Genomic DNA, 26,561 nt, shown 5'->3' with positions numbered 1-26,561 from the left:
ATTTTACCTATTTTCAAGCAACAAAACAGCTGGCAGCTGTTTATTAAAATGGATCAGTGTGCTAAAATGTGCTCAGTCTGAAATAATAACTCTAGGAAAAAACCTTCAAGAGAGATGTATTTTAAGAACAAAATCAAAGGAAACAAAGTCACAGAACCTGAGAGTTTCAAAGCACTCTCCTCCTCATATGTCCCTCTCTCCCCCAAAACAAACCCAAGGCTATAAAAAGCTTCAGGAAAGATTTTCAAAGGCGCTGAGCTTTCAAAAGGAAGAAAGCCCTGAAGTATTCTCTGCGCATTTCAATAAGGAAATTTCCCCTGTATCTTCCACACTTCAGTCTTCTCTGCTAGCACACACCAATTGGCACGGTCAAAGTATGAGTGAGTAATATGTAGCTCAGGAATGTGACGCTCTATCAGCTCTGCCAACTCCCCTTCTTTAAAAACGCAGTAGTACCTCAACCATGCCCCACCAGGACCCGTCTGCTGTCTTCTCTGCATGGTCAGGGCACACTCATTGACTGCTTTCTGCAAAGAAGAGCCTGTTCTTTTGTTCTGAGGTTGGCAGAAAACTCCTTGTTTTGGGTGGTGGTCTATTTTAAGTCGTTGTCTGACAGCTAATTCTTTCTGATGTGAAATCAGGTCAGGTAAACACACTCCGCTGCAATCGTGAAGAGTATCTGCAGCCACAGGGAGCTATATAGGTGCTTGCCCTAATTCTGAACAGCAACTTCTGAAAGCCTTCGAGCAGCACGACATGGGCAGCATAGGTTTAACAGCCTCTTCAAAAGCTGTTGTATTTTCAAAACTCAGTTTGCAATGTAGAAAGAAGTCAGAAGCACGTTTCAGAAAGCCACGCTCTCTGTTTTTTTCAACTTTTTTTTCCCTGTTTGATTCATTCAGCTGAACACCGTAATTGCAGTATCTAATGAGCTCTTCTTGGTGCCACTGATCACCCACATCTAAAACTGAGTCAAGTGATCTTGAGAACAGAGACCATCTCAGAGATTTCTCTAACACCATGCATGGTGCTTTTTTCTCCCCTCCACAGGATGAGCTCCTTGCTGTCCTGTGTACCTCTGAAGTCCAATCCAACTTATGACAGGGCTGGTTCAAAGCCAGCTCTTTGTCCTTGTGAAGAATTGATTTTTGTACTCCACGTGAGCAAGGCTCACCGGAGGAGCAGGAAGGAGGTGAAGGATTCTAAGGAACAAAGATGTCTTGCTTTTCAAATCTTCTCCGTTTTTGCTCCATTGCCCACACATATATCATTATCTGGCCTCCTACTCTCAAGATGCGAGCCATCTCTTTTATTGCTCGCATGCACCTCTCTTCCATTGAAAAATGGTGAATCACTAGAACAGAACAGATAAGGTGAATAAGTATCCCTGGAGGCACTAATGAATACAGAGTATAAGGACAGGGACTGGCTCTGACACACTGGCAGCCGGTGGTTTGCACCACAGGAATACATCATTTATCTTCCATTGTGCTACATGTTATTGTACTATCTCTAACATCTCTAACATTGTACTACCTCTAAAGAGTTCATTAAAGACTTATTTTAAAAACACAGCAGAATTTAGAAACGTTGAAACAAGTGACATCTTTCAGATCGGCCACAAACAACACAACAGTCTTATTTTCTCAGTGAAAGGCTGAGACCGCAAGGTCAGTGGCAAAGCAACCTGGCCCTTTTTTACCCTCACCTAATGCTCATCTGCAGCCTGAAAGAAGCCCTTCTGAAAGACCAAGGCCATACATGGTCCTTGCAACAGCCATGCTAGTGATCCTGCTGACGATACCCATTAAAAATGGACTAGGTTAAAACTGCCTGCCCATTTCTCCTCCTTTATTGACAGACCTCAGTAACAGAGCAGAAAAAATGAACAGTTACTATCAGCCTGGGATACATTTAAATCATCAACATATGGGTGAAAGACACTTAGTCAACTAGCATTTGTCTACTTCTGCCATTAACAAGCACGTATCATGAAAACAAATAATTAGATCTTGCTTGATAACCCCCCACACCACACAAACATGCGTGACGTGGAGAACGCCTCATCATTATGATGGTGAAACTCAAGCAGCACAGCTTTGCTTGAGTCAGAACTGAGTTTAAATTTGACTCCCATTTCAACAAAAATTTTTGCCCCAAAAGGGGCGGTCTCAGGCTTTGGCAGAAATTTGCCGAACGGCAGCTCTGCAGGTTGGCTCCTGCTCTCAGACTGCACAGCTCTAGAGCAATTCACAACAGACGTCGAGGTTGATCAGGTCTTGGTGCACAGCAGGGACTTCAGCAAAGTTTCGGCTACGTCAAATGAACGTTACGTGAGAAATAAGAATAGGAAACAATCCTGGAATAGTGCTGGAAAGGAAAGGGCACATATTAAAGACGCTGAAACGAAAAAGCAATAGAATTAGTGATATTTATCCAATCTTATATTTTCCTCAGTGAAAATGCCTGTGCCAGTTTGGGCAGATATTTCTACAGTTACCACTTCAGGTTACAATAATAAACCAGTTTTAGGTTAAGCTGTTGAGGTGTTGGTTTCCACAGAAAAATAATAGATCTTTCAAGGAAAAGAAAAGGTGCAAGCTTTCTATTCTTTCTAGAAACATAAGTATAGAAAATGCTAGCAGAAGCTCTGTATCTGCAGCCTCTCTGTGTCTGTCAGGGCGGCCATTCACCATCAGCTCCATTTTGCCTCAGAAAAAGAGACACTTTACAATTAAAAGAATAACAGCATGCAATCCAGATGAGATAGGAAAACACTCTTCCTGCAATGAATGATGCATTCAGAGCCTCGGTGGCAATGTGAGGATCAAAAGGCAAGCTTTGAAGAAATAGGGTCTTTTAACATTTAGTTATTCAGCTCACTTGTTTGAGATGAACAGAAATCAATTCTGAAAGCTCACGTCTTCTAGCACTAGTCGAGATGTTGACACTGAAACATTATGGCCTTTTTAATTAAAAAGGCATAAAGTATCATTTAAGAAATTACAGCGTATTAATAAAATCTCACACTGAGCAAAACTTTAGTGTTGTCAAGATAAATCTGTCAGATATTTTTAAAAGCTATGGGTGAGGTATTCAATTTAAAAATGCATAACTCAAGGAAACAGAGCATCTGCACAGGGCAACATCACACTATCCTGAAATCACAGATTATCACGTGAATTATTGCACATGATTGATTTTAATCAAAGCCAAACCTGTCAGGCTCCAAGATCACCACGCAGCCACATTCACCTAAAGCAGGTGGCTTATAAAAAAATAACTTCTTTCTTTCCCTTGACATTAAATTCCTTGTATGTTGAAACTGTGTTTAAACTGAACAATCTGTAGTGTGCAGTAAAGGTGCCCTTTCAGAGATGGAGTGGCTCATGTTAGCTGGCAGCAAGGCACAAACACTCACCAAGGGCCTGATTGCAGCCCAGCAGCGACATGAGCCTGCTTCCCTCCCCTCCAGTGGAAACGGTTCAGATCTGCTTCTCCTGCAACTCCGCTCATACTGACGAGTAGATGGCACTGGGGCCGATATTTCATAGAATCATAGGATGGTTTGGGTTGGAGGCGACCTTCAAAGATCACCTAGTCCAACCTCCCTGCCATGGGCAGGGACATCTTCCACTAGATTGGGTTGTCAAAGCCCCATCCAACCTGATCTTGAACAATTCCAGTGATGGGGCATCCACAACTTCTCTGGGCAACCTGTTCCAGTGTTTCACCACTCTCATCGTAAAAAATTTCTTCCTAATATCTAATCTAAATCTACCCTCTTTCAGTTTAAAGCCATTGCCCTTGTCCTGTCATTACAGGCCCTGGTAAAAAGACTCTCTCCATCTTTCTTACAAGCCCCCTTTAAGCATTGAAAGACCGCAATAAGGTCTCCCTGGAGTCCTTTAGTGCTACACCCCTGGAACAATATTTCACCAGCTGTTCAACATATTTTAAGGTGATTTCCCACCATCCAAACACTATAAAACAAGGGTCCAGATGCTTGAAAGTGCATTTGTCATAATGACTGGTACTTTAAATGAAAATTAGTTTTGTCCTAAATTACAATAAATACAGAAGCTTGCAGGTGGTGAAAACAATATTAGGTCAGAGGAAACTCATCCTGAGTCGGAGCAAACATCCCTCCAGCATGGGGCTGTGGCAGCAGTCAGCACCAGATGTTCAGGAAAGAAAGAAGGGAAGAACAGTGATGCTCTCTCCCCTCACCTCCTGTGGTCGGCAGCCTGAAAGCTTCCTCAGCCACAGGCGTGAGCTTGTATCCGATAGCCAGTGATGGATTTGTCCTCCATGGATACTTTCTTGTACTCACTTGTACTTCTGACTACACAAATTCACATGTCAAAGGAATCTGCAATTTAATTATATATTTTTTAGAGAAATGGTCCCTTCTGTTTTAAATCTTTCCCTGTGGTTCTCCTGTTGTAAGAAACCACAGAAATTTACTGCCTGTTCACTAATGTAATATCATTTGTGGCTTCCAGGATGCTATCTCCCTCTCCCTCAGGAGCAATATGATGAATACACTTCTTTTATGATACTTTTATGATGATACTCTTTTTTCTTAGGTGAAGAGCCCTAGCCCATTAATCTATCCTCATACATAAACAGTTTGCACCTTTGATCATTATAAGGACCTTTACTAGTTCATCTATATCCTTCCAGAGATGAAGAAAACCTGAATTTCATGTAGTATTCAAGATATGGATTCATCAGGTATTTATCTTATACCATTTTTCTGGATTTTCATTTTTGTTCTTAATATTTTAATACTTTTTTGACCAGGTTTGAACACTGAGCTAATATTTTTCAGGGCAATGAAAATGAGTCTGATAATGACTTCAATATCTCTTTCCTGAACAAGAATAGAGGGTACCACTGTGCCTGTACACTTATTTTTTTCTATGCACATTACCTAGCATTTATCCACAAATACATTTCTGCAATTTTGCACCCAGTCATTAGTTTCACATGAGACTTTTTTTTGCAACTCTTTGCAGTCAGTAATCCTGAATAAGTCTATGTCACCAGCAAACTTTATCGCTAGCCTATTCATTTCATTTCATTTGTAATTATAAATTACATAGGAATCTGTTGAACAGGCCTTTTTATAGGTGCCATACACCTACACCCACACTAAGCATTCAACATTGAGTCTTTCAGCACTTTCCACGCTCGTCTGCTAGCATTTTACCCTTCTGGCTTTCCCTTTCAATTTTCCTTAAGAGTTTCTTCCTTTTTGGTAGTAAACTTTTATGCAGTGGTTTTTTTTAAAGCATTTTTGTTCCTAGCAGGAGGTTCAATTGCAGTCACATTAAATTCAATGAGAGAATGTCGTTCTTGCACAATTACTTATTGATGTGGGCCTGATGCACCGTTTCAGACTAAAAAGAGTTGTTTCCCTTTTGTGGGTTCTCAGATTAATCTTTCCAAGAGGCTTCATGCCCCTGTGTATCATTTACACAACCTACATATGGATAATTGCAGTTTCTCAATATTGTGTTTTCTGCCCTCACAGCCCTCGCAATCTCTCTTAGTAATCTGTGGTCATTTTCTCCAAGTTTATCAGAGAGTTAGCGATACATCCTTATTATTACACTGCTCTCCTCTGTAGCTGTCTACCTACTATCGTTTCTTCCAGAAGTTTATCCTCATGCTTTTTTCCACAGAAGAATATTCAGAGCTTTTTAGCTGTTATGCAACCCTTGTAACAAAAGCTAGAAAAAACCCTTAAGTTCACTACAAAAAGGGCTTTAATGAACATTGTGTCATTATCATACTAACCAACACCATGCCATGGTGATGGGGACAAGTAGGACCACATTCAATTATTTAAACATCCAAACAAACCATTGCAAAAAAGAAGTCTAAGCACAAAAATATTTGTTTGGGGTGAGCACAGGTGCTTGTCCAAAACCCCTGACAGCTCTTTGTAGCAGCAAGGCCTTGCTTCATAGATTAGCAGTTGTTATAAATCAAGCATTCCTTTTCATTTTGGCCATACGTTCCCCTAGCGTACCTAGAAGTCAATCCAAATTAATTTTGTGCCATGTACTGCTCATTCCCACCACTTCTGTTTAAACTGAAGACTGAAAGATTTTCCATAACTGAAAAATACATAATGCAATCTTAGATTTCATACAGAGGGGGCGAGGAGGAAGGGAGAACATTTAAAAGATTCTTCTCTTCTTCATTTCATGAGAATATAATTAATTGCTCCTTCTCTTAATTTAATACTGTGACTAATCCTACTAAGAGGGATTATTTAGAACAAGCAGACAATGCAAGATACATTTTTGTGTCATTCAGCTGTTTTCAGAGAACAAAACTGAAAGCGTCAACAACTTTGTCTGAATTTTTTTTTTAGAAGTCATTTTCAAAATGAGTATTTTAGGTCAGTGATTCAATTTAAACCCTGTTAAATGGCAAAAAGAAATCTGTGTAATCTGAAATTGCTTTTCTCTGTCAAATTTCTTCACTGAAGTTAAATCCCTTCAGAGACATTTGGAAAGTATTTAAGGATCACAGAATCTTTATCTTGGAGACTCTTTTGTATATACTGTATATACACTTCAGATGTCACTTTATCTCTGTCAGCTCTAATAATAGGAACAATTGGAACATATATAGAAGGCATAATTCTAAGTTAAATATGATTTTATTCTTTTCATTATGGTGGTTTCAAAAATAAAAAGGGGAGGAAAAATACTAATATACCAAAGAATTATTTAAAAGAATTACTGAGTAAACTTCCAACAGTGTTTCCCTTAAAAACTTGTCCTATCGAAAACATAACTCATTAATTACTCTAGGTTGGAAAATTTGTTCCTTCTTTAGTTTTCCCACATTTATGGTTAGCATTAGCAAATGAGGATGCTGCCTTTATAAAAATCATTATAATTATGAAATTTAATTAACTTATTAAAGCCTTGATTCAGGAATATAATTATATGCTTAATTTTAAGCATCTGAGTAGCTACACTGGTTTCAGCAGGATTACTCCTGCGTTTATATTAAGGATCATTCTGAAATGCTTCTCACAGCAACACAGAAGTGGGGACACCTATAGCTAAAACCAGCAAAAGAGGGTAATGAAATAAGGTCAGGTGGAGCAGCTCTCTTCAAGCCGCTCCCCTCCTTTGCTTCGTGCCATCCTCGAGTCGCCTGCTCTGAGTCTGAATTACTCCTCCTTTCTTCCCACCCAGAGCAGCAGGTAAATAACCTTTGCTGCAGGTTAAGATGATTATTTTTTTTCTTTCTGTGTAAAAGTAATATCAGCTTTCTGTAAAATCATTTAAGTATTTGAAGACTATTATGTTGCCTTCAGTCTTTTCTTTTTCTTTCTTTTCTCTCTTCCTCTTCTCTTCCTCTTCTCTTCCTCTTCTCTTCCTCTTCTCTTCCTCTTCTCTTCCTCTTCTCTTCTCTTCCTCTTCCTCTTCTCTTCTCTTCCTCTTCTCTTCCTCTTCTCTTCCTCTTCTCTTTCTCTTCTCTTCCTCTTCCTCTTCTCTTCTCTTCCTCTTCTCTTCCTCTTCTCTTCCTCTTCTCTTCCTCTTCTCTTCCTCTTCTCTTCCTCTTCTCTTCCTCTTCTCTTCCTCTTCTTTTCTTTTTCCCCTTGACTAACCAAACCAAATTCCTTTGGTTTCCTCTAATAATTCAGATTTTCTAAACTTCAGTTATTTAAAATGTCTCCATATTGATTGCAAACATTTTAAGGCATGGTCCCTAAAAGCAGATATGAAATTCCACCTAGGATCTCAAAAGTACCAAGCGCAGGAGGGTGACCCATTCTTCTGCCTTCCATGAAACTGCTCTGTTACCATACCCCAGACAGGTATTTGCCTGGGTTTGTAACAGCACTACACTCCTTACACGTATTTGGCCTGTGGTCCATCTTGCCTGGCCATTACTTCTCACTTTGTCCATTGAATGATTCCTTCCCAAGCATGGTACGTCGCTCTCGATGGTTTCTGTATCTCTTCTTGTTGATTTCAGACAACTCTCCATCATTTGGATGTCAATCTTCCAAAATAATTCCAACTTTTCCTACACAGGAGCTGTTCACAAATTGTTCAATATGCTCTCTAGCCTGCCATCAAAGTTATTAATTAAAATTTTGCATGGAAACAGATGTAGGGTGGGTCCCCAGAGCATCCCATTTGAAATGTGTCCTGATTGGACAGTGAACCACTGATCCATTTTGAGAATTATTTTTTTTCCATATTCTTAGCTCTATTTACTTATTTTACTTGCAGCAATGACACAAGAGTCAAGATACATCATGTCTTCTCCTGCTACCCTGTCTATTGGGATGATTACCCTGTCAAAGACAGAAAGCAGATTGGCTTGCTCCTGACAAATACATGTTGGCTGTTTCCCATTACATTAGTATTCTGTAGGTTTAAATAATTTATTCCATTTAAATTACGTTATTTAAATTATTTATTCTAGTATACTTGCATAAATCTAAGTTAGGCTGGCTTCCTCTTGATGTCCTTTCTCTCTCTTTTGGAAACAAGTATTATGTTTGCTTTTCTTCACTTGCTGGTGATCTTAAAGATAAGCTGCTAGTTCACAGTACTTTAAGATTAATTTCATGATTTCCTAACAATTTGTGTAACCTAATTTCTCTAAATATTCTTTAAGACGTTATTTCCTTTTATAGTCTAAACTCCTGTCCTCTGGTTAAAACTCCGCTAACTTATTGATGACTACTATTAACTTTTTGTAAAGACCAAAGAAAAATGCAACTTCCCCTGTCATCTGTTATTTGCTTTTCTTTCCTTTTTGTTTTCCTCTTGCTTTGCATGCATTTATAAAACCTTATCCTACTTCTAATGCATGTTATGCTGTAGTCATCCTGACTTTGGTTCTTCACACCATCCCTTATAATTATTGATAGTCATGGTTTTTCATGATTTTTTTTTTTCAATTTCTATGGCATTAAAGAGTTTCTGATGCTGTCATACCAGACCTCATTATACTCTGCTTTCCACTGGGACAGGTTGCTTGTTGTGCCTTTAATATTGCTTATTTTAGGGAATGTAATTTTCTGACCACAGTGCCTTTTTGTTGGAAAAAGTTTAAAAAACTTTTAGAATGTAATCCTGATTGATCCTTAGGAAAAACAGAATTTAGGAGAACTGGCAGGTAGTGATGATATACCTACCTGGCAAAACTCAGTGTTAAGCAGAAATAACCAAGGTTGCACAGAAATGTGAGCTTTCTTTATGGGGTAAAGAAACTATGTCACGATGGCATTGCAATGTTGTGCCCATATTAATTGGCACAACAGTGCAATATAACTACACTGATATGATCTGATACTAACACTTGGTTTCTTCTTGCTCAGCGTCCCATTGAATTTTACCATAAAGACAGAACCTTATATAGTAAGGAAACTCTCCTGGACCTTTTATTTGGACTTCTTTTTTCCCCAAGAGACTCTTCCACCTTGTAAACTTTAAGAATTATACTATTTGCAATTACACAGACAATTTTCTCAGACAGTGTAAATTAGAGGACTAGACAGGTTTACATCCCTTAGGTTCCCCTCACTTTCTCTGTTAAATTACCACATGACTAAAAGATCACAGATTAAAGCGAAGTTAATTTTCACATATTGGTATTAACACCAAGGAAAGCCATTTGATGCTCTCCACTCCAGGAACCCTTTTTTCCCACTGGGATGAAGAGTCTGATCAGATATTTCAGTAATCTAACATTACTGACTAGAGGATCTGACTCCTTATAGGAGAATAAAATGTGATGTCTTCACCTTTGCATTTGGAGGAAAGGAATTACTTACCTAAATTAATAGAAAAAGCTGCTTCTTTTCCCTTGCCCATCTCAGAGTCCAAGAGCTCAGCATATACAAGATTTTATTAACACAGAACATGACCTTTCCATATAAAGGAGAAAGCCACCTCGACAGAGGTAAAGCCACGCTAAAAAATCAGTCCTGCAGTATGATTCGGAACAATTCCTTAGCCAAAGTGGAAACATGAGTGCCAGTCCTCTTTTCACTACTGCAAGTGGCAGAAATCCTACTTATTTCAATAATACAGGAATGGCTTCATCATGCTAACAATAACAAAGCATCAGTATATAGCAAAGGGGATGATTTCTGTTGTTTGGTGATATTAAATCTCAAATAAAATTATGCTATGAATACACTGGGAAAGTGAGTATGATTTCTTTCTTAAGGCAGTGAAAACATTGTGGAATGAATTGCATACTCACAGGGCAAATTTGTCTCCTTGAACAGAAAGTTAAGTGTTTGAAAGCAGCACATCTAACCTTTTGCTGATATATCATGTCTAGATTTGTTTCTTGTCAGTATAGGTTATTCCATTCATGGAATGGGCGAAAATCCTTCATTATACATGCATACGCAATAGGTGTTGAGCACAAGGAAAAATCATCAAGTTAGGCTTGACACTCCTCTTCTGCCAATATTTTTTCCTACTACAGACCTGTCTTGAGAACACCTACAGAAATTTCTTGCCTGCTTTGACAATCTCCTGAAGACTAAGAGAACACATGCTTACCCAAACTATAGTATATACGTACCATACTAGTATTATACTATATACTAGTATATATAGTAATTCAACATATTATTTAAAGCTTTATAATGCATCTGAACCATATTTTTCAGCAATAATAAGGAAACACGATCATTACTATGGTTCATGCATGATCTGTGATGGTAAAGGCTGCAACGGAAATAGCTTTGTAATTTGCAGCCATATTATAGTGCTGAAAGGGCCACAGTCCATAACCACGCAGTTCTACCTGTCGCCCAAGCGTTCTTCTGGATTCCTCACCGATTCTAGCTTCTTGCACAGCAGCCACACAAACAGGGCTTTCAGCTTGCTGCGAATGGGAAGGTCTGTAGTTCTGCATCTCCAGCAGCAACCTCCGCCCAGCTACTCTGTTTTTCTGTAGACTGTTCACAAGTACTCCTGGGGCACTGACTCTTTTGAGCCAGACAACTTCTGAACATTGCTACATACCCTTTTCAACAAATCTGGCTTGTCCTTCACTTCCTTACCCTGGATTTCCAGAGAATGCCAAATCACTTTTGGGCACACGATGGTTGTTACTCCATCTGGGCAAAGGATGTGAAAACCCAGTAATAAGGACTGTTAGCTATTGGTCACGTTTCTTAAATCATGACTGAAAGATTTTCAGACAGTGTAGCTGAGCGTGGTTCACAGCCCCGTACAATGATGTACCAGTGACAATAATGCAATCTCAAATTTCCATCAAATGTCAAATTATATGACATGAACCTGGACTTGAAAAGTGAAGTCCTGCAGGGCTTAAAGAAAGGTCACCTGAGACATAGAGAAGAGGCTGTGTAAGGCTACTCACTAACTTCAACATTCCACTTTGATTTAACAAGGCTGAGACCTTCACAGTCCTTCGGTTGAGAAAAGGAAAATCAAATTTGCTGAGCACTGTAATTTTTTTTATTTACAGTATTGTCCAACTTTTAATCAGTATAAGCTTAATACCTAACTTTTAAAAGGTGGTTGAGTAATTTCAAGACTCCCAAAACAAAAGAACCCTCAAAATTTAAAAGAGAACGAAGTAAAGGCTAAAGGTACCATTCAATGTCTGCTTTAAAAGTGGCAAAGACAGGTAGTTCCTCCATCATTAAGTTACCTTGAAAGGGGCAACTAAACAGAAAGGAAAAATCTTACAAGAAATGAAATCTGAGGTTATTTGATGAACATTTCAAGGCAGCAGTGCCACTGAAACAAGCACTTCTGCTTGCTTTGTCATCGGCTCCTTGTTCTTTGCATTATCCCCTGCTTTTGCTGAAACAGGTCTCTCTGCAGTGAAGCAATGGGTAACTGATTCGGCTAAAATCTTTAGATCAGTGTCATGGTTATCCTCATCAGCACAAAAATGATTGTGTTGGCTGACAAACCATGGAGCATTGGGGTAAAAAACAGCATTTGGAAAGGTGCAGAAGGATTTAATACTGAGCTTCAAATACGCTCAGTGTTCCTAAGCAAGTTTTGTTGTATTTTCATCCTGATAGAGCCAACATTTCAAATTTCTGCCGTGTAATAAGGCAAAAATAAGGCTCTCCTTTCCTGTTTTGCACATTGTACTTTAGCTGTGCTTGGACCAGAATAAAACAGCTCACATCTGTGTGACTTACCCATTTTGCAATTTTTCACCGAGTTTGCAATAATATACATTTCTTGTGTTAATATAGATTTACCTGGTCTACAAAACCCAAAAAATTCTGTTGGTCACTGAAAAAACCCCAAACCTAGAAGAGACTAAATGCTTTAGACCCTTTAAAGGTCTGACATATAGACACTGGCAGTATGCAGAACTTACCAGCAATGGACAGGACAGCATCAAAGCACTCACTTTGGTAAGGCAGATACAAGCTATGACATACCATTACTTCATGGCCTTCATTTCGTGCTGATTCCACCAACGGGAAACAGTAGTTGCAACCCAGTTTATAGACTTGAGAATAGATGTGCAGGTATTTGCCATTTCTGCAGCCTGAAGAAATAACGAGGAGGAGAAAGAAAGGCAGACATTTGGTGTCTGTACAAAAGAAAATGTATTCCTGACATAAGCCATGATGTATGCCCTTGACTGGCCTAATAGCTTGAAATTCTCCACCCATTTTAAAGGAGATGATACAATTGCAGTGGAATTCAGGTTATTTTTTACCATCACAGTACAATGAGCACAGACTGCTCCTTTCTGTCTAGCAGGCTCTCTGCTGCGTGACAAGAGGTGGGATTGCTAGAGAGCATTTACCTTGGCCTTCCCACCACTTACGGAATCAAAAATATTTATGGTAATGATGCTACTGCAGTTCTGCTTGTAATAGACTCAAAATGCTAAGTGAAAGCATCATGTAGTGGGAGCACAGCACTGAATTATTCCTGTGTATTGAAATGCTGATAGACAAACTAGACTGCTAAGTAATTAAGTCACTATTAGACCAAACCATTAAATTCATTGTTTGCTGTTTTAACTGCTGCTAATTACTGTCACCATGACAACAGTGGAGTTTCTTTTTCTGGTATCTCCATGAAGTTTCCTTTTCATAAAGGAGCCTGCGACACGGAAATTTACATCTTCCCAAATTGAAATACTTCTTGTGTTGAAATAAAGGCAGACATCTTTAGATAAGAACGATTTTAATGTCAGTAGTAAAATGGATCTTATCTAAATTTTTGATAATTTGTTTGCAGAATTATCTGGATCTTAACACAAAATGTATTGTAAAGTAGATTATTAATTTTAAAAACTTGCCTTCTCACTTGCATCATAAAAATCATAGTTCAGATTAGGATCAGGGAGGTAAATGCATGGGGCTAGCATAATACCCTGTACCTTGTGCAGACCTTAGTTCACATCTTGTTTATGGCTACGCTTACAGCAAACATTAAGCTTGGGTCAGAGCCCAGATTTTCTCTAATTCATTTTTAAAAAAATTACAGTTATTTTAGAGCCTTCCAAATATTTAAGTCCCCATATTCAGGTTACAGCCATCCCATAGCACCTATTCTTGAAACCCTGTGTGGGTCCCTATGTTCAGTAAGGAGCCTCCCAGCCCCATCAATCTGTTATGCCATTTGCATGGGAGATGAATCATCGCTGAGCTGCAGATAGAAGTCTGCTCCTAACTGCTGGTCTAATAGTAACTGCTGATTTCATCTCCCAGGAATGAAGGAAAGATATCCAGAGAATAGCTGGAGCTTTCACAGTCCTTCCCATGCCTGACTTCAGCACCAGCTGAGAAGAGGTGCTGTCAAATGGTGCCAGCACTTGGCTAATATTAAACCCTATTTTCCAAGGAGAAAGAACAGAAAGAGGACTACCCTGGAGGTCTGAGTGGAAGAGAATTCCAGGACTTTTTCTGGTCTTCATTTTTGGAGGGAAAGGCTCCAGTATAAGCCAAACAACAGCTACTAAATACATTTCCTCCAATCTGACACTAGAGGCTGCTTCCCAGGGATGGAGGGCAGAGGAGAGCCCTGCAGGTGGACTCCTCCCCAGCACTGTGGCACCACTCTTGGTGACTGTGTCACGCACAAAACTTGTCTCTGGCCATGGACACCACAAGAGCATGCCAGCAGCTTCTGCAGGCCAAAGCCCAGGAGCCAAGCCTGAGCTTAAATTGCAGTGTTAACAAAGTCCAAAGCCTGTGACATCAGTAAAAATTCAATGTGCTGGTTCTTTGTATACATTTTATTTGTTCATATTGAAAACATTGCAAAGTCTGCCAAGACCTGGTAGGAATACAGTGCCCAGCATTTAGACTGTGATAAACTGGGAAAAGTATATGGTAAAGTTTGAATGACACACAAAAAGTTAGTGTGATTAGCCCAACCCTCAGTAATTTTTCTCTTTCACAAATGTTCCCATGCTATAGTGGGGACACTAACATATGTGTTGCTGTAAAGGATTACAGGTCCAAAAAGTTATTTAGAAGTCTAGCCTAAACATGTAGAAATGATGAGTTAATGCCCAGATCTCATCTGGGCATCCAGCATGTATCCACTTCTGGTGCAGGGGCTGAAGCCAGTACAGAGGCTTCCCTTGTACCATTTAGACATTCTCAAACCTTTGGGGAATTAAAAACTGTCACACACTGTTCCCCAAAGCACTCAGGACAGGGTCATGATACTTGCTTCAAATTGGCCACACACAATACATGTTGTAAGAGATAAACAAGATTTCAAATTCCAGATTTATCATGCCAATACACAAAATTAGCATCCACTAATGACATCTTAAGAAATTTAGCTTCAGCTTAGTGCTTCAGTTTAGTTGACCTGCTGGATACTGGGAAAAATCAAACTGTCTTCATATACCTATGAATGGTGGAGCAAAGTAGGAGGCAAATTTGATAGTCAGTCTGGCCATTTTGATTCACAAGCTGCAAACTCTTCTGCCACAAATATTGCTTGATAGAAAGAGAGGACATACTTAGACTGTCATTAGCAATGTGATAAACAACCCCACTCACCAATATCAGCAATCAGGCTGTCTGGTTCCGGCTCTGAAATGAACTGCTGCACCTTTGGCCATGCCTTGTAGCATCACTGAAATAAGGAGCAATTTCCTCATATACACTATGAACATGGTCCTTCTCGAGTTGGCTTGCCTCCTTCTCCATCAAGGAGAAGGCTAGGCTAACTCATTTAAGGCAGTGCAACTGTCCTAGAGAAAGGGAAGGGAGAAAAACAAGTGCTGAAACTCTTGTTACCAAAGTGTATTTCCTTAAGTTAAGCAGTATGACATTGTTTATTTAGGAAATAGTATTTCCAAATACTATGTTGCCATTAAAGAGAAACTGCTGAGGCTTTTAAAGGAAGAAAGGTCATCTATTCTATGATTTTATACAATGTATTGTTTTCTCATATAAATCTGAAGGGAATTTTATGACCTACCACTCAATGTTTATTAACTTGCTTATATTGTTATACTTTGGAAGCCGTTAGCTTTTGCTTCATAAAGTCTTCCACCCTTTTTCAGTCTACCCTTGAAAAAGATATTTTCTAAGAAGTCCTTTGTTTACAGACACATCTTAAAATACAGCAACTGAAAATGATGATGAATACCAAAAGCTGCTCAGAGTCTGAAACAAAAGCTCCGAGAGGCATCATTTCTCCTCCGCTTCATTCAGCACCCAGAAAGATCCATGCTTACAGACTTCCCGTTGCACAATTCATTGACACCATGTGTTACTGTGAACACAAATCTTTCCAGCTTTCCAAGCATCCTTTTTTTCAGCTGTTCTGGATTGGCATGGTGCACTGGTATTAGCAATGCCCCCAGGAAAACCCTGTGATATCGTGAATAGCCTATTGCATCCTAAGTCATTGTTCAGTTCACCATGAAGCTTTGTACAGAAAGGCTGTAAAAATCGTGAACTTCATTGAAAATATGCTGTCCATGCCAGGATTTCCATTGATTTATGTGAAGATTTGGGCCACCAAGACAGGCTGTTCCTGCTCCACTCGTATGCTGCAAACAACTCCACGCAGAATAACTTCTCCTCTGAGCCAAAGGTATCGATGACAGCACCTCACCCAAGATCTCTGCACTGCGGGCTGGCCATTAATCTGACTCCTGATACAGTCCTTATCTGGTCCTTATTGTCCAACCCATAAGCATTTAAAATCCTGTCAACTCAAAAGACTACTGTTCTGTGATTTCCTAGGCAATTACATCAAAGAGAAATACTGGAGCAGACTAAGCCCAAATTCGATCCTGCAGTAGCAGCAAGAAACTAACTCTGTAGGGGTTTTGGTTCTGTCATTTATTAATCTGAAAAACTGTGCTAAGATTAAATCCTGTAGCCCTTGGTGTCTTCTGTCATATCAGATATTCACCCAGCATCCCTGTGAAATTGCCCAGACCGCAAGTTTCCTGAACATCCTGCCTAGATCAAAGTGAAGACAAGTATTGGAGTGGGGTGAAGAAATTCTTTGGAAGATCATCGCTGTTCTCTTCATTATACGTGTTGCTAAGTAACAGCCACTTTAGAAACACAGATAATAAAATAAAAAATGACAATGAATGTGAGTTGTCTTGGTTTATTCTCTCCTGCACAGCAATGCATATCTTTTTAGCTTCTAGTGAGATTTAAAGCCATCACCTTGCAAGCACTTACACAGGTGCTTAACTCTGTGCGTGCAAACAATACCACTGACTGAATCCGGTGGGGATATTCCAGGCACAGAGTTCACCACATGCATTAGTGCGTACAAGACTGGCTTTCCAAGGCAGAAGGATTTTTTTATTGTTCTTCATTATAACCAAACTCTGCTGTAGAAGGTAGTTTTTAAAAAATACCTTCAGAAAAACCCCGGTTGAAAGAGCTGAAGTGCTCTACTGGGGATCATTTCAAGAGAAAGCTGATGTACTATCAAATATACAGGGAAAGGCAGAAGGAGGCAAGAGGAGAGGGAAATTGTTCTTTGGAAAAGCCGCAACATCATTTCAAAGCTTTGCTATTGCTTCATTTGACAAGAGGAAATAATAACTGGTGAATAGATGTAAGACCACAGGAGTGAAGAGCTGTTTCTGTTTAACTCTAGGCTTACACTCAGAATTTTACACTCACTTAGGCAGAGGGGCAGTCTGGAAGTTGCTACCAGCTTGAGACACTTAATTACCAGGAAAAGAAAGAAGGTGCATATGAAAGCATCCAGCAAGAGAAAGCACATAGTAAGACACCCTTTCTAACTAAGGCAAAAAATGTTTAAATGCATCACGAGTTGTGTGTAAAACAGTCTCTCCTCTGGAACAGGAGCAAAAAAGATGTAACAGAGGCTATGATTAAATCCCAGCTAGAATTAAGAAAGACATAGCATCTTTTGTTTTAAAACGGCAGCTCCAAGAGTGGGGGCAATGGTCTGGACTCTCTGAAATTTAAAAGTCCAACTCTGCAAGGCACTATTAAAAGAAATTTTCTATAAGGTTCTTATAAGAAAGTAACCCTTTGTGCGGGAGGCTGGAGGAAGAGACCAGTCAGGTCAGGCCCCAGCAACCACCAGCAGTCATGCTATGGACATTTCTGCCTAGAGGAGTCCAATGAACGCCCATCTCCTACGCTTACCAAGCCATAAACCACAAAATGCTTGTCAACACTCCATTTAATGCTTTTAGTACAACAGACTGAAAACTGTATAAAATACAGCATGCCAGGGGAAGAGAGCAGAGAGATGTTTGAGGGCACAGCCACTAATTTTACTAAGTAAAAATGTTCAGACAGGAACAAAAATGTTCAGACCTAGGAAGCTGGTTATGACTCACATTGCAGAAGCAAGAAAAAACCCAAAATCAAAAAGCAAACAGGGATGCCCACCAATCGAGTCTGGGTGAAAATAATTTCTGGGGTATTGACTCAGGTTCAAACATATGATTTACACATGCCAATCTGAACCTCAAAGATTTTCCAGTTTCTCTATCATCCCCAACATCCTTTCTCTAGTCACAGGGAAAGCCAGAAAATAACTTAGAAATAAAGCTATTCATCAGGAAAAAAACATTTTCTGCCCAACACAAAATTTGATATTTAGTGCTGCAAATGTCACACAATGGTATTTTACATCGGTGGTGTTTGCTTACTTGCATAACAAAGGGTTTGGGGAATGCAGCTATTTTCTTCTGAGCACACTCATCCCTACCTTTATGCAAATTAAAAAAAAAGTAAATCTATTCATCCAGGGCTGGCAGGAAAGCAAAACGAGGAGGTACAGAGCAGCAGTTCAGCCTGACTGCCTGTCACCTAATCTTAAGCTAAAGTTGATACAACTTGATTGAAAGTGAAATTAAATTTGAGTTTAAAAGCCATTAAAAACTTCTGAGTTCATAAGTGATTATTAACTTCCTGAACACTGTGAAGCCTCTGACTGTTCATGCGGGATGCGAGCCTCATGCAGGCTGTGCCCCACGCTTCAGGGAGCCCTGACACCCCGCAGCATCGCTCCCCAGGGGGTACCACAGGCAGCTGGTGGAGGAGGCTCTGGCTCCCGCATCCAGAGCAGGAGCTCATCCTCTGGCTGCGGCGTGGTGGCTTCTGCTGTGTTAAGAGTGCCTTAAATTTATCTTTTAATTTAAAAAGAAATGTTTGGGAGGAGAATAGGATTTCTAATTACAAATAATTTCATTCTTTGGGTAACACCCAATGATGTCAGTTTAACTCGGCTGCTCTGTGGTTCAACCTAATAGGAGAGAATAAACTGAATTGGTAATAAGCTTGCTTTTGACAGTCTTCTAGAAGGACGTGTCATCAGAGAGCTCCCAGATGTAATGAGTAATTCCCGATTTTAAAAAATGCCTATTCTTTCCCTCTGCCCCTGAGCACTTGCAGCTGTGGAGGCAGCCGCTGGACTGGGCTGCCCGGGGCTGCGCAGTGGCTCTCGCCAAGCTCGGCCTGGTGAACTCAGAGGAGCTCTGCCAAGGTCCCTTTGGCCCCTCCAGAGCCCCGTGCACGTGGGCCACCCCATGGGAGAGCTGGTGGGAGCACAGGAGAAACGGGGCTGGCTCAGAGATGTGTCCCGGCGCCACCGAGCCCTCCCTGCCACCAGCCGGAGTGACAAAACAGGAGCTGCGCAGCTGAGCTGGGCTTCTTCAGAAACAGGATTAGCTTAAGTCCTGCAGTAATTAGTGCCAGCAAATGACATAACAGCTGGCCTATCATAGCTGAAAATCGAAACCAACAACTCCAGGAACACGCCATTTCTAATACCTATGAAAGAGACAGCCGTCCTTTCCTCCCCTCAGTTAAATGAGTATTTTTGCGATGATACATTTGGAAAGCCTGCTTAATTCTTCTCCCCCTCTGCGCCCCCTGCACCGTCATCATTCCCACCTTATACACAAACATTACACTGCGACTGCATCGAAATAGCTTTTCTGTGAAGCGCTTAATCTGTCTGTGAAACACTGCAAATATGAGCTGGACCTTGGTAGGGTGCCTTCATGGACCTTCAGCAAATTTGTTCTTCCACCAGCAGCACCAGCCACAACAGGAATGCTCTGCCAGTCAGGCTAACAGTCCCTACCCCTGCGAAGCAGATAAGAAAAGAACAAGAGAGGAAAAACTGTAAAATCGGCCTTAAAGCCCTTGAACGACAGTTCCCATGAGATGTCAGGATCTGGGGAAGGACTGATTAACAGAAGGGAAAATGCAATATGGGGCACAGAGGGGCTAGGAGAAAAGGAGAAACGAAAGAAGCTAGATGGGAAGAAAATGATAACAGGGAATTTTATAAACAATGAAGAGGGAAAATGAATGGCAAAGAAGGAAATGAAAAGGAGGAGAAAAAAACTGAGAAAAAGAAGAGGGGATAAAAAAGCAAACACATACAGAGAAACTCCAGGTTAGTATTTTAATTAGTTTGCCTCGCTGCATTTTTCCCAGATACCATCACGCATGGGCACAGCATCACAATGTAACAGTTAATCAGCCATTTGGGGATTCCTCGTAATGCTGTAGTAATATTACCATAGCGCAGCGAAACCTTCCCACAGCCTCCCAGTTCCTGCAGCACATCCTACTGGCCTTGTCCTCACCCTTCTGCAGGGCTGACAGGCAGCAGAGCTGCATCTCTTCCACCTTCCTAAAGCCACCGGCAGCCGCAGCGTGAGGTCGGTACGTGCCTTTCTGAATTCCCCCCATGTTGCAGGTGCTGCCGGGGAGGTGGTTACCTGCAGAAGAGAAGCAGGAAGGAAAAACTAGAAGGGAAGGATGGGATTTGTGAGACTGAGCCAGCGCTCACTTAGAAAAAGCCACAACTTTTGTAAAACCTGACACGGGGACACGTTCACCTAATCCAGGAAATTACCCCTGAAGGGCAGCTTCACTAATTGCCAATAACCAATACCACTCCCAGAGCTGCAGGAGCGGGCAGGTAGAGAAGCCCGCCTGAAAAGGCCCAGCATATTTTGAAGGGAAAATGAGGGTAAAGCTAACTCCAGAGAGGAGATGGTGGTGCTTCCTGGGTATCCTCACAGAAAGCTGGAGTGTGGAGCCTGATCCCTAGTCCTGGAGTCTGGAGTGCAAACTGGCACCAGGGTCAGATGCAACAGGAGAACTTTGTGGCCCTTCAGACTAGAGAAGGTGGGGAACCTTGGAGACCTGAGCTACACACTGACACCCTTTGTGACTTTCAAGATTTGAACTTTGGTCCTGATATAAAAAATAATTTTACCAATACTTGTGTAGCAGAGGCAAAGCCCGTTTAGGGAATTTGGGACACTGGATACTCAAGTGTTAAAATAAGTATTAACGCACTTTGCCTTAAGTATCAATGCTATGTTCTTGGACTTCAGTTTTGTTTCCACTGTGGCTGCACTACCCTGACCTACTCAGCCATAACTAGTCGTAAGATTCCCCTCTACCTGTTCTTGTTCCCTTCACAGATGGACAGAAGATCTCTTCCTGCCCACTAGCTCAGATCACAATGATACAGTCTGCTGATCCCAGCTCTTTGGAGGTGTAGCACTACAACACATCTCTTCCTAGAAACCCCTTGCAAGTCTCCAAGTAAACACAATATATGGAAGGATCAATGTCTGTCTCACAGCAAAGGAGGAAAGAGACAGATTTAGAGCCTGAAAAATAACAAAAGCAGCCTTCTTCCCCCAGTCCTAATGTGGAAAAAAAATGAACTTCACAGTGTTTGAAAAACTACTGGTGGAGTGGAGATGTCACCTCTAGAAGCTGTGCTGCTGTGCCGGTTACAGCTTACTCTCCTCAGCTGCAGTTGTGACACAAAATTCATGTCTTGCCCAATTCATCCGACATCTGAGGAGAATTTTTGGTGCCAACACATGTTGGCATCAGTAATGAGTAATAAACCAAGCTTACATCACCATCACAGCTCGTTCTTCCTGACATGGAGCTGTCACTGGAAGGGGAATTTACTTAAGTAATAAAACTTCCCTTGGAGACGCATCTGTGCATCCCTGAGAATGCTGATGCTGCTCAAGGGGTATCACCCTAAAGTGGGGGCAGAAAAAAATTCCCCCAAAGAAGAAGACCGACCCTGCAAACTCTGTTTTGAGACACTGGCAAACTTGCTTGTAACAAGTGCACCCCTTTCATAGTTTATGAAATAACCTTCTAAAACTATTATCTCCTTCCATGTCACAGCACTGAGACAGCCTCTCAGTGACAGCTACATGGGAAAACAAAGGCAAATATCACGACATAGCTTACTTACAGTACCAAGTGTACATGCAAATCCATAAAATAATCACACTTGGTGATTTTCTCCTGTCTAAGAATAAGACATGCCTGAGAGAGCGAAATAGTAATTAGATTATGCTGGATTGAATGTTTTAGTGCTACTTTACGCCATTATAAAATTGACATGATTATACAAATGGAAAGCATAAAATCGAAAGTATTAAACTGAAGTTCTTGTAAATTTAGTACTTCCCTCTCCCTGCTCCAGAGACCTTGAAAAAAATATATATTTCTGTAAGTTGCATTATGGCCAAATCCTCCCCCCCTCAAGTCTGAGGTACTAAAAAGGGACTGTACCTAGGAACAAAGAGGAGGGAAGATTTTCAGCACTGTGCTTAAGGTTTTATGCATACAATTTCCATTAATGGAGCTAATATTTACACTCAGAATTTCAACCTTGAAGAAGTGACTTAAATTCAGAAAGATAACAGTTTATAAAAAAAAAGTCAATAACCAACGAACCGCATTTTCATTTTCAATGTTTTGTTTAAGGAGTTATTTAAGGAGAAGAAAATAATAAGATAAGCCTCTGGCCACTGAAGACTGAATCATTTTATAGATGTAGATGCAGTTAGTCAGCTGAACAAAACAGTACATGACACCATTTTACAGTTCAGGGACTGATGGGAACAGAGACATCATGTGAAATAATTTCCAATCTATAACTTTCTGTTTAATAACAAAGAAACAAACAAAAAAAGCAAACTATGAATAAAGGCAAATAACCAGAGAGTCAAGAAAACATACATTGACCACAGTTCAGTAAGCTGACTGTTGCAATGAGGATTCCTAAAAAAAAATTCAATTACCTATGGCATTTTCAGAGAAAAAAGTGGTTTCAACACTTCTTTTTGCAAAAACCCAGATAATTTCCTGAGTGCAAGCCAGTACCAGACTATATGATTTGTACCATGCAAACAAAAGAGATGAAACCACCTGAACATGCAGCTGTAACACTTGCACTGGAATTAACCAGTCACCAGGTATTTTTCTATAGCAGAGCATCAGGCATACCACCTTGATATAAGCAAGTCAGAATAAATTGCTTACACATTGTAAGTCTGAAAAGTCTGACAGTCTGTTCAAAGCGGCCAAGTACGTGCTTGGAAATACATGTGTTTGTACTACCTTAATCCCCAGACTTTCCAGTTTAGGTTAATAGGCATGGAAAGTTCTTACTCTGTTCTTTTCCATCCTCACAGACCCTGCAGTTGCAGTAAGGATCCTGAGTAAAGATAAGATTTTATAAAAGGGTCTGAGGAGGGTATAAATAGGCTTGCTTAGGTTTTATTTAATAGAGAATCCAACATGGGTACACCTCCCATGGGGAACTTTTTTCCAAGGCATCACTGAAGTATCACATCTCAATGCTTTCACCTGTTGCTTTGGAGTAAAGGAGACGATGCTCTGGAAGAGTGGGACTGGCAGCCTGTCTAGCTCTTAGAATCTCTGTGAAACACATTGGCCTTCATGTAGACCCTGGCACATAAGATGATGGTAGAGTGTGGGCAATGCAGATGGGCTTGTGATATTCCCTACCGACATGGTGTTATACTCTTTTATTCCTTCTTCTCCTCCTCAGCTTGGGCTCAAGGCAGAAACAAAAGATGGGTTAAAATGCTAGTTCGCATGGGAATAGCTCAAGCATCTTCACTGATGGGCTATAGCTCTGCCATGTTTGCTCAAATTTGTTAGTGCTCTAACCTAAAAATAGCCCAAATACAACTAAACAGAAAGTGTAGTGGTATAATCTGGCCTAACTTAAGGAGAGGACACATCTGAACTGGGGTATAGGCAGATAAACCCCATGTAAGGCCCAGTAAACAGACCGCTGCCTCCTTTCCTGCCCTGCTTAATGCTTTGAACATAAACATTAGGTGCGTCGCTGTTCAGTTGGTAACTACCCCAAATTCTGAACCTCAGTCACCCATGGATGCCCAGAAATCTCTCTCCTGGGATGACGGTGGACACTATCTCTTACAGCCACAGAATCACCGCACTGTTGAGGTTGGGAGGCACCTCTGGAGATGTCTAGTCCAGACCCCTGCTCAGAGCAGCGTCAACCAGAGCTGGTTACCTAGGACCGCGGCCAGTCAGGTTTTGAACATGTCCAAAGATGGAGACTCCACAACCTCTAGGCAACCTCTTCCAGTCTCCAATCACCCTTACAGTAAAAAGATGTTTCTTATGCTCAAGCAGATTTTTTGAGAAGAGTCTTCTTTATGTCCTCCCATCTTGTATTTATATACATTAATAAGATCCCCCTCTGAACTGAAAAAACACACAGAAGTATCATCACAGTGTATGGTCATAGAAACATCACCCGGGAGCCAGAAAACAGCTAAAGCCACATGCCGTGTAGTGTGGATGTGGCCAACGTGCTCCAAAAGAAGCTAGCCCCTAAGCAGCATGGACGCAAGCCAGACTGTGCCACTGGGCCTATGGGTCAGGGACTACTCCCTTGATCACTTCTCTTTAGCACTAGGGACATAACCTTCCAGTGCACTGATGCTGTGTAGCCGTTGGCTCACTCCCTGGCTCTGGGTTTCAGTGCTCTGACTATTTTCTCTAAGTCTTACCTGCTATAAAGAGGTGGTTCATAACAGTGGGGGTACAAAACAGTCAGTGTTGGTGTCAGGGCCAGGGATCAGTCCCTCACCTTTTATTTAGCAGTATAAACACAGCCAAAACTTCAAAAGGCACGGTGTTTTCATCCAGGATACCCTACTACCTTGTCATTAGGAGACACTCTAGGGCAGAGGGGCTGAGTAGAGCCATCAACTCTTTGATGAAGTGCTCCGAGAAGTGCTGTAACTGCTCTGCTGAAGCTGGGAACTGACATTTCACGTTGCCCTGAAGTCTCCTCAGAAGGAAGTTCTGCAGTATAGATCCCAGGGAGATGGAGACACCTCACATTTCCTTCTGGCTCCTCATCCTTTCCACGCAGACAGCAAAATACTAGATTAAGCAGAATGGAGGTGGCCGCTGGAGAAGCATACCAAGCAACACAGTATTAACATGGGAGGAGTCCACAGACTGTACAGTCAGTGGAAAGACAAAGGCACTGAACTTAAATGGCATGTATCTCCACATGAAGGTCTCTAAGGGAATTAACTTTTCCCATTGACACTCTAAATTTGCAGTTCTGTTGAGTCACCTGACCCACTCCCTCTTCCTCCTTGCTCTCCCCACCTCTAAGCAAGCAACGTGCAAGTTTGGTTGGTGTAGCAGTGCCCCAGCTAAGCAGGAAGGATTTCATCGTAGGCAACTGCAGCCCACTGAAATACGTACATCCAACCCCACTGAAGTTGGCAGGAGTTTCCACAATTAATTCCAGCTATAGCCTCCCCTATCTGGTTTTACAATGCTCAGCTCATCAAAGTTACAGGGACGGTATATACAACCTGTTATACTCTCACAGATAGCTGTGAGATCACAGGGGGCCTCCAATATGTCTAAATTTGATTTCACAGATTTAATACTCAAGGAAAAAATGGGACAGAAAAGGTAGAAGACAGTGCAAAATAGCTTCCAGCCTCACAGAAAGGATCATGAGAATTTGAACTGCAGTACTAAAATGTCCCGAGCAAGATTTACTAATTAACCCCTGGCTGCAGGACTTCCTCTTCTGCAGCTGCTTTCAATAATAAAGTCTCAATGCCTATTGTTTTGTTCCTTACATACAAACAATTCCAAGTGGTTGCTTTAATTATGCTGAATACAAAGCTGCGATGTCTCTGGCCAGAATTACTTGTGACAGCTACAGGAGTTGCAAGGCCCCAGTCTTGCAGGCCTCCAGAATTTAACTTGTCTGCAAATAGTAGCTTGCACAGTCCCAAGGTTCTTCTTGCTGGGATGAAAACAGACAAAACAATGTTCACTTTGCAACACTTTTCAGCTTAAAAAGGATAAAACTTTAAAAACCCTTCAGAAATCCAAAGAATGGGAGCTCTTGGCTGTTAGCTCATAAAATACAAAGAAAAGAACGGCAGCTTGTTTGCTATTTCTTTTTGTCTTCAGAACAAAACAAAACCCTCTACAACTGACTTCAGACCAAAAAAAATAAGGAAGGACTATGGGTAAATCCTGAATGATTTTCTTAAGACAAACCAAACAAACATGATATAAAGAGAACAGGTGAGACAAAAGGGAATCCATAAACATTTCAAAGCAATATGGAGCCACTTGTGAGCTAAGGTTTGATCTGTGTCATGATAATGTAATGCCAAAGTAACTCCAATGACATCAGCAGAATTACTCTGGCTTTATACCAGCATGACTGGACTCATAATCTGGCACTGAACATATTTTTATTGAAGCCATTACTGCAGTTGCTACACTCCTCAGGTTTATAGATGTTTTAAAACTGTTCAGTGAGCTGTAGTTATTTCCAGGATATGGATATAGTAAAAGATATTAGCCAAAATGCTATGGGCCAAGTCTTAAACTGATGTAACTTTGTACCAGTTACTGACTGACATGAGCTGTGCATCTGACCTTCTGTGTGTTGTGTATATCAGTTAGGACAAGATGGATCTGTAGAGTGTTCTCATCTCCTTGCCAAAGTGCTAAACAACATAATGAGAGAGGTCAAAATTAAATGTGAGGTCACCAAAGACTCAGACTTGGGATGCGAATATCCCATCATAACCCTGTCCTCTGGCATGTGACTGAAGCTATCCTAAGGTAAAGACCATGTTTTGCTCAGTGAGCTTATGGGATTTTTCTGCACTTCATGCAACAGAAGTCTGGGCTTGACTCAGGGGGTCCTTTCCCTTCTGAT

The 26,561-nt window shown here is 40.9% G+C and overlaps 1 protein-coding gene across 1 annotated transcript; it reads right to left on the bottom strand.

Moving 5' to 3' along the window:
• Nucleotides 1-299: 299 nt before the first annotated feature.
• LOC143161085 (putative tRNA methyltransferase 9B) lies at nucleotides 300-15,190 on the bottom strand. Its single transcript, XM_076339709.1, is given in 5 exon segments — nucleotides 300-626; nucleotides 1,212-1,354; nucleotides 12,382-12,555; nucleotides 15,041-15,112; nucleotides 15,115-15,190. Coding segments are annotated over 5 exon segments (792 nt in total).
• Between the last annotated feature and the right edge of the window lie 11,371 nt (nucleotides 15,191-26,561).

Source organism: Aptenodytes patagonicus, chromosome 1 (genome assembly GCF_965638725.1).
Source record: "Aptenodytes patagonicus chromosome 1, bAptPat1.pri.cur, whole genome shotgun sequence".
Classification (NCBI taxonomy): Eukaryota; Metazoa; Chordata; class Aves; order Sphenisciformes; family Spheniscidae; genus Aptenodytes; species Aptenodytes patagonicus.
This window is presented reverse-complemented; position numbering and strand designations above follow the sequence as displayed.